Below are 8,998 nucleotides of genomic sequence, written 5' to 3'. Positions count from 1 at the left end.
CAAGGAGAGGATTCGGTGCAAGATGAAGCTATTGTGGAAGTTGCTGCTCAAGATCCAGTTCAAGGAGATGGTACGGTGCAAAATGAAGATGCTGCTCAAGTTGTGGTGCGAGACAAGACACTGCCCTCAGTTCTTGCTCTGTGTTATGGCACTAAATGCATCATTTATCAGTTTCTTACTCTATCTACTTCAGAACGAATAAGCCTTTCACTTCCACTTCAGTTTTATTCATTCTTTGGTTCCAAGGAAAATGTGTTTGTGGGAAGGGGAGTAGTGAAGGAGATTGAGAAACTTCAACCTCATTTTCGCTTCAACATGGAAGAGGTGAAGGCAGTTGATGTTCGTTCTTGCTATGCACATCCCTCCTTCAATCGTCCGGATATGCCTAAGGCTACTTTGAGTTCTTTGGCAAGAAAGGTTTTGAAGAAAAACATTGTTCCAAGGGATCTTGGTGGAAGGCCATGGGAGGTTGCAACCTTGAGCGATTTACAAGTTGAAAACCTAGCTGTTTCTACCTTCATTTCGGCGAAAATCGGTACTAGTTTTGGTTTATTATCAAATTTCTAATTTGGGCATTAGGGTTTATGTTGAGACGATGTTTTTCTTCGCATTTGTTTTTGGATTTCAGCCACTGATGTTATTTGGATGTAATAGACTATGTTCATGTTGTTTAGGGTTTATTTGATGTGTTGCAACTTATTGTTTAGCTTCTTGTGTGTTTGAGTTTGGAATTCTGATGTTGATGATTTCAAGTTGTTTCATTTTATCTATTTTTGCATGATTATGTGGCCAGGTTAAATCTGTTGATGTGTGTCATTGACATCATAAAGTATAGTAGTAACCGGGATCCGAATACCGAATTGCTTATACCAAATTTCCGTTATTTTGCATCATAGAAGAAGTTCCATTCGCACCATTGTAGATTAGAACTGAAGTTTTGTTTGCATGTTGTAGTTAAAGATTGGCCATTATTTTACTGTGAAATTGATTTCCATGATGAATTATATATTAAACCAAACCAATGTTTTTGGTAGAATTTTATGAAACCAAATTCCAACAAAATAGTGAGAATTAATAAGAGGGTAGAATCCAAAGGCAAAATCTCTAGAGGGTGATTTCCATGAAGAATTAGTGCCAGCATTAATGTTGCTAGAACCTAATTCAATAGTAGTATTAAAGGTACAAGTCCAAGGTTAGCAGAGGTATTTGTGGACTTTTTCTTTAATTGTTGCTAGAGATATGTGTGTGGTCTGTCTGTCTGTCTGCCACATTGTGTTATCGAATTGCATCTCTTATCCATGTAGTATAATTGATGTTTTTATAGCATGTATATATATTTTTGTGAGTCTAATTGGCATGTCTTGTGCCTTATATCTTGTTATTTAATCCTTTCAAAAAAAAAATATCTTGTATTTAATAAAATTTTCTCTTTACTTTTTCAAAACCTGTGAATGTGTAATTAGTGTAACTGTGATACCGGTGCAGTTTTGTATAAAGTTTATCTTTCAACGCAACATATGATTTTTACTCTTTTTAAACCTTCCCAATTTTTCCAAATGTGTTTTGTACCTCCTATGCCATCAATCTACAATTTTTTTTTTTCTGTCCACAAAAAAACAAAATCCATGTTTCTAATCTTGGATTCCGAAATGGGTACCTTTGAATTATTTTTTGAAGGGTTAGGATTTGGTTTTGGACCAAAAGGAGTGAATCACATACTAGTATCTTACTAGTTTTTTTGGGGAAGTATCTTACTAGTTATTTACTTCCTATTGGTTTCCTTTTCTTGATAATAAATGAATATAAAATAACAATAAATTTGTCCTTTTTCAAATGACTAATTAGCAATAAAATTTTACATTCTCCATCCATGTACCTTTTTACACTTATCCATTTGCAATACACTCTTCCCTCTTCTGTTCCGCGTCTGTTTGGAAATTATATATATATATCATCTTACTATACTTCTACTAGTTAATTAAAGTGTGATGGTTTTGTGCTAGTCTATATTGCACCGACGATATTGATCGAATGTGTGTCCTAATATCCGACACGACATTGATATTTATAATTGCATTATATTATATAATTCTCTTAAAACTTTATGAATGTTGATGTGTTAGTGTCGTGTCTAATTTTCGTGTCTATGTCTACGTTTTATAGGTGCTAGTTAATGTTTTATGAGATAATTTTTCTTTCTCTAGGTTCTCTGGATTTATTTAAACTAAAGGATGCATGTAATATTGACCTTTACAAATTGTGTAGGGTTGATCTTTAAAATTTACTATCAATAATTAAGCTCAACTTTGAAACAGGTCCATATATATTTAACTCTCCTAAACCCAAAAATGAAATGTTGGTAACCCAATGGTTGGGTGCTGAGTGGTTAACACACCCCTTCTAAAGGAACTAGATACTATTCAATACGTATGATTGAGTTTGATCTCCAACAATACTTAATGAATGGATAATCAATTCAAGCCAAATTATAGTTTTAGTCCTTTAAATTATTTTTATATTTCGTTTTAGTTTCTTAAGTTAGTTTTGTATCATTTTAGTTCTTAAAAGGATCAAAATAAAAACGAAAAACAATTAAGGACCAAACGAAACCAAATTTTTATTTATAGAATTAATTTAACCATCAATTTAGTAGCATTAAGATCTCTCAAATTTAATAGTATTATTTTGATTGAATAACACTTTAATGATTTTTTTTGCAATAACACTTTAATGATTATTAAGACTATAGACACACTAAATTCATTATTTATTTATTCATTCATAAGCTCCATTGGCATTGCCAATGTTGTCTTTAGGGCTGGACAGAAATGGCCCAAACCGACCCAATCCGCCCGGTCCGAATGGCCCGTTGTGCAACGGGCGGTCTAAGCGGGTAACCCGGGTCCAGCGGTTTGCAAAAACTGGGTTTGTTTGGATAGTGGTGGGCGGTTTCGGATGGGTCAATCCAGCCCACCGAAAACCGAGCCCGTCCGATATTACTATATCCAAATTTACAAGGCCCATATTACACTTAATATGTATTGAGAAGATGAAATTCAGAGAAAAAAGAGAAAAATATGAAGAATGAAGAATAATTCTCATTAGCTTTGAATCAGTGATACAACAGCCTTATATAGGTTTATAAAATGAAGCTATACTATAAGCTACTATGAACCATCTCGCACAGGATTATAACTAACTAATTGACAGCTAAGCAAGTTAGTTACAAGAAACTTGGGCTACAAGTTAGCCATATAAGCTAGTGACTTGAGCTAACAAGGCTGGTAACTTGAGCTGCAAGTTATTGAACAGCAGCTTCTGGAGTACAGCAGCTTCTGATCATGTGCTTCTGAAGTACTGCTTCTGAAGTACAACTTCTGAACATGTGCTTCTGAAGTACAGCTTCTGAACAGCAGTTTATTCAACTCTAGCTTGTTTCTGCTTCTTCTTCATTTAACAGATGCATTTCTATCTTTTTCATATCTTCTTTCAACAGCCTCCCACAAGCTGGAGCATGATATATGTTGATCATTCCCAGCTTGCATATGAAAGAATTAAACTTTGGAGGTGGAAGTGCTTTTGTTAAGAAATCTGCCAGCTGCTCATTGGTTGAAATGGGTAGGAGCTTAAGAACACCCTTATGTAATTTTTCTCTAACTAGATGACAGTCAATTTCAAGATGTTTTGTTCTCTCATGAAAGACTGGATTTGATGCTATGTGAATAGCACTTTGACTATCACAATAAAGAACTGGCTGCTTGACACATTTAATGTTGAGATCCTTCAACAAGTACAGTATCCATTGAAGCTCACAAGTTGCCACTGATAGAGCCCTATATTCAGCTTCTGAAGAGGACCTGGAGATAGTTGGCTGTTTCTTTGCCTTCCAAGATATGAGTGAAGAACCCAAAAAGAAACAGAAGCCAGTAGTTGACCTTCTAGTGTCCACACAACCTGCCCAATCTGCATCAACATACCCCAATATTTGTACTTCTGACTTTCTTGGAAACAGAAGACCAAGGCCAGGAGCATTTTTGAGGTATCTTAGAATTCTACACGCAGCTTTATAATGAGTAGTGGTAGGAGCATTGAGAAACTGACTCAGTTGTTGAGTGGCCAATGAAATATCAGGTCTTGTAGTGTTTAAATACAACAGTCTTCCAATAAGCCTCCTGTAGCAAGACACATCTGTAAAAGGTTTACTTGTGTCTTGATGCAATTTGACTGAAGTGTCTAAAGGTGTAGGAGCAGGTTTGGCACCTAAAAGACCTGATGAATCAAGCAAATCAAGACAGTATTTTCTCTGTGAAATAGAGATTCCTTCCTTGGAATGAGCTACCTCTAATCCCAAAAAGTATTTAAGAATCCCTAAATCCTTGATTTTGAATTGATTATCAAGAATATTCTTGATTCTCTGAAACTCATCAAGTGAAGTGCCAGCTAGTATAATGTCATCCACATACACTAGAAGTGCTGTGAAATCACTACCATGTTGAAGGGTAAACAAAGAGTAGTCAGCAGTGGATTGATTGTATCCTTCAGCTAAAAGCAATGTAGTTAGTTTCTCATACCATTTTCTACTAGCTTGCTTCAAACCATAGAGGCTTTTCTTCAATTTACAGACTTTGCCAGATGAACATGAGACACCTTCTGGAATTGTCATGTAAACAGTTTCTTGTAGCTCCCCGTGAAGAAAAGCATTGTTCACATCTAGCTGGTGCAAATGCCAATTTTGAATAGATGCAATAGCAAGAAGGGTCCTCACAGTGGTTAATTTGGCTACTGGTGAAAATGTATCAAAATAATCAAGACCCTCTATTTGATTATATCCTTTAGCCACCAATCTTGCTTTGTATCTTTCAATAGAACCATCAGCTTGGTACTTGATTCTATACACCCATTTACAACCAATAGGTTTCACATTTGGTGGTGTATCAACAATGCACCAGGTGCCATTATTGGCTAATGCCTCCAATTCAACATTCATTGCTTTTAACCAATGATCAGACTGACATGCTTCTTTATAGGTTTTTGGCTCAGTACTTTGTGTGACAGAAGTAGAAAAAGCTTTATGTGAAGATGATAAATGAGAAAAAGAATGAAAAGAGGAGAGTGGATATGGTATACCTGAGTTGACTGATGATGGTGATTGAGCAGATGAGCTGCATACAAAATCTTTCAAATAAGCTGGTTGAGACCTAAGTCTTGTGGGTTTGGGTGAATGAATAATGGAAGTGGTGGATGGGGATGTTGATGTGGATGTGTCATTGGTAGTGGGAAGAGAGAATTCAATGGATAAAGGTGAAGTATCAGAAACAGGTTCAGTACTAGGGGAAAAAGAAATGTCAGAAACAGGTTGTATGTTGGTATGATAGGTCCAAGGAATATGTGAAGGATTGGACTGATAAGGAAGAATAGTTTCATGATGTGTGACATTTCTAGAAACAAATATTTGTTTTGAGTGTATGTCTAAAAGCACAACACCTTTCATGCCACTTTTGTAGCCAAGAAAGATGCACTTTCTTGCTCTAGAATCAAGTTTGCTTCTTTGAGCTTGTAAAGTAGAGGCATAGGCTAAGGAGCCAAAAACTTTAAGTTGATGTAAATCAGGTTGCATGTTATGCAATAGAAAATAGGGTGATTGATTTTGTAAAATGGGGCTAGGCACTCTATTCATGATAAAAACTGCATGAACTGCAGCATAGGACCAAAATTGTTTAGGTAAATGAGATTGAAAAAGTAATGCTCTAGTAATGTTTAAAATGTGCTGATGTTTTCTCTCAACTCTAGCATTTTGCTGAGGTGTTTCAACACAACTAGTTTGGTGTAAAATTCCTTTGGATGCATAAAATGAAGGGATGTTAAATTCAGGACCATTATCACTTCTGACAGTTTTCACATTACAGTTGAAATGATTTTCAATGAGGGTTATAAAAGCAATGACATGTTGTCTGGTTTCACTTTTTGTTTTCATTAGGGTTAACCAAGTATATCTACTATAATCATCAACTGCAGTGAGGAAATAAACATGATTATGAACAGAAGGAACAGAAATGGGGCCCCAAATATCAAAATGTATTAGATCAAATGGTTTTGAAGCTTTATTACAACTGATAGGGAAAGGGAGTTTTCTATGCTTAGAAAAATGGCATACATCACATGTTGCCTTAGAATCAACATGAACAAAAGGGAAACTAGATTGCAACAAATTCATTCTAGAAAATGAAAGATGGCCAAGTCTGAAATGCCAAAGGGCACTGTCAGGTAAAGGGATGGTTGAGTGAATGGTCTTGCTTGCAGAACAAGCCAACTTATTATCCAGATTCAAGTAGTACAGGTCTTCTCTCTTATCACCAGAACCAATCATCCTCATGGTTTTCTTGTCCTGAATCAAACATTGAAAACCATTAAAACTGACAATAGTATTCAGGGAGCTATTCATTTTGGACACAGAAAGCAAATTGTAATTAAAATCAGGGACATAAAGAACATCATAAAGAATAAGAATGGAAGAAAATTTAACAGTTCCTGAATATATTGCCATACTAATATGACCTGTAGGTAACTTTATGGACATGGGAGCAATTTCATTGTAAGAATGAAACCACTTCAGATTGCAACAAATATGATGAGAAGCTCCTGAATCTATGATCCAGGAGTTTTGAGTGAAATTGTAATTTGCCAAAGAATTAATGAAACTTGTACCTTGCCTATCTGATGGTGAATGACCAACAGACATAGAAGTAACCTGATTGGAAGCATGCACAGTTCCTGAACTTTGATTAAGAGATGAACCTTGAAGAAGAGTCATTAACCTTTCATACTGCTCATGTGTAATAGCTGGAGCACTACCCTTGCTATCAACACTAGTTGGGGATTCTGCAACATTATTATCTCCCTCAGGTGCAGCATGATTGGCATAAGCAGAATTGAATTGTTTCTGAAGATGTGGTGGAACTCCATGCTTCTTCCAACATGTTTCAACGGTGTGATTGCTCTTTCCACAAAAGGTGCAAACACGAGAAGTACCTTTAGAATTTGATCCTTGAAATGATGATTTACCAAAAAAGTTGTTGCCTTTAAACTTCTTGGAATCAACAGAGTTGATTAAAACAGAGTCATCAACAGTAGGAGAAGGATTATATTGTCTTTCATATTGTAAAACCATGGAGAAAATCTTGTTCATAGAGGGAAGAGGATCCATTAACAGAATTTGAGATTTCACCATACTAAAGCTTTCATTCAAACCAGTAAGAAAACGAATAGCGTAGAGTAAAGTATGATTACGTCGTGCATTTCTCATGAATTCACAAGAACAACGTACTCTACAAGTGCAGTTTGGTATAGGCATGTAAATCTCCAATTCATCCCAAAGAATCTTCAATTCAGAGTAGAAAGTGGTAACTGTTTTGGAATCTTGTTGTAAGGAGTAAATTTCTTGCATTAGTTCAGAGATCCTTACCAAGTCACCTTGTGCAAATCGTTCCTTCAAATCCACCCAAACATCACATGCATTTTCCATAAACACAATGGATTGAGCAATTGAAGGAGAAACCGAATTCACAATCCAAGAATGAACGAGCATGTTACAGCGATTCCAAGCGCGAAAAAGAGGATCGAATTCATCAAGAATTGGAGAGATTGATCCATCAACGAATTCAAACTTCATTTTCCCGCCCAAAGCTCTTCGCATTGAACGAGCCCAAGAATGATAATTTGATCCGTCAAGAACCGGAGAAACAGAAACTGAAGAAGGACCATCGCTTGGATGAACAAAATAAGGACTTGAATGATTTGTGGGATCCTCCTCGAAAGTAGAAGAAGTACCAACGTCTTTGTTGCGTGGCGCCATTGATGAAGAGCTTGAAAAGCTTGAAAAGCTTGCGGAAGAAACGTGTTTAGATCTGAAGGCTCAATGATACCATATTGAGAAGATGAAATTCAGAGAAAAAAGAGAAAAATATGAAGAATGAAGAATAATTCTCATTAGCTTTGAATCAGTGATACAACAGCCTTATATAGGTTTATAAAATGAAGCTATACTATAAGCTACTATGAACCATCTCGCACAGGATTATAACTAACTAATTGACAGCTAAGCAAGTTAGTTACAAGAAACTTGGGCTACAAGTTAGCCATATAAGCTAGTGACTTGAGCTAACAAGGCTGGTAACTTGAGCTGCAAGTTATTGAACAGCAGCTTCTGGAGTACAGCAGCTTCTGATCATGTGCTTCTGAAGTACTGCTTCTGAAGTACAACTTCTGAACATGTGCTTCTGAAGTACAGCTTCTGAACAGCAGTTTATTCAACTCTAGCTTGTTTCTGCTTCTTCTTCATTTAACAGATGCATTTCTATCTTTTTCATATCTTCTTTCAACAATATGTATACCAAAATTAACCCTAGCCGCCGTCAGTGTTGTTATTTCCTTCTCTCTCTACTACTCGTCTCCTCTCTCTAAGTTTTAGACTCAGATCTTGATTTTTGATGAACAATACAGAGCTAAATATTCATCCTTCATCTATTATGATTCGAAACAGTCCTTTGTTTTTCATCCAGTTCATGAATCTTGTTCTTACTTTTGTTTTTCTCTCCAAATAAACCACACCCAACCCTTCTTCTCCACATGATGAAGCTTCTACCATCAACTACGTCCAGCCACAACCTCTCGCATCAAGTTCATTCTGGGAACTTCAAATAATAAGTTACTGCTATTTCAGATCTGTCCAATGTGCTCTAGATCTATTCAATGTCCAATTTCATGTAAACATAATAAAAACACAACATGATTATGCTTCCTGATTTTTGTAATGTTAAACATCGATGTCTTAATATAGTTCAACCATTTAATGAGTTTTTTTTTCTAGACTTTTTTTTATGTTCACGATTCTTTGAAGACATTTTTATGTCGACAAACCGAACAAACCACCCGAACTTCCGACAAACCGCTATGACCGAACCCGATCAAACCGATTACATAAACGGACGAGATTGGGTGT

The 8,998-nt window shown here is 36.0% G+C and overlaps 1 protein-coding gene across 1 annotated transcript; it reads right to left on the bottom strand.

The window, feature by feature from the left end:
- Window positions 1-6,054: 6,054 nt before the first annotated feature.
- On the bottom strand, window positions 6,055-8,381 carry LOC146925757 (uncharacterized). The gene is made up of 2 exons (XM_085758217.1): window positions 6,706-8,381; window positions 6,055-6,385 (listed from the first exon to the last, which is right to left on the bottom strand). The coding sequence occupies exons 1-2, from the start codon at window positions 7,850-7,852 to the stop codon at window positions 6,351-6,353; spliced, it is 1,182 nt and encodes a 393-aa protein (XP_085614343.1). The 5' UTR covers window positions 7,853-8,381; the 3' UTR covers window positions 6,055-6,350.
- Between the last annotated feature and the right edge of the window lie 617 nt (window positions 8,382-8,998).

The sequence above is a fragment of the Medicago sativa genome, chromosome 4, assembly GCF_051527215.1.
Source record: "Medicago sativa cultivar Bolivia chromosome 4, Bolivia_mono, whole genome shotgun sequence".
NCBI classification, from domain to species: Eukaryota; Viridiplantae; Streptophyta; class Magnoliopsida; order Fabales; family Fabaceae; genus Medicago; species Medicago sativa.
The sequence above is the reverse complement of the archived record's forward strand: the minus strand, read 5'-3'. Positions and strand labels throughout refer to the sequence as shown.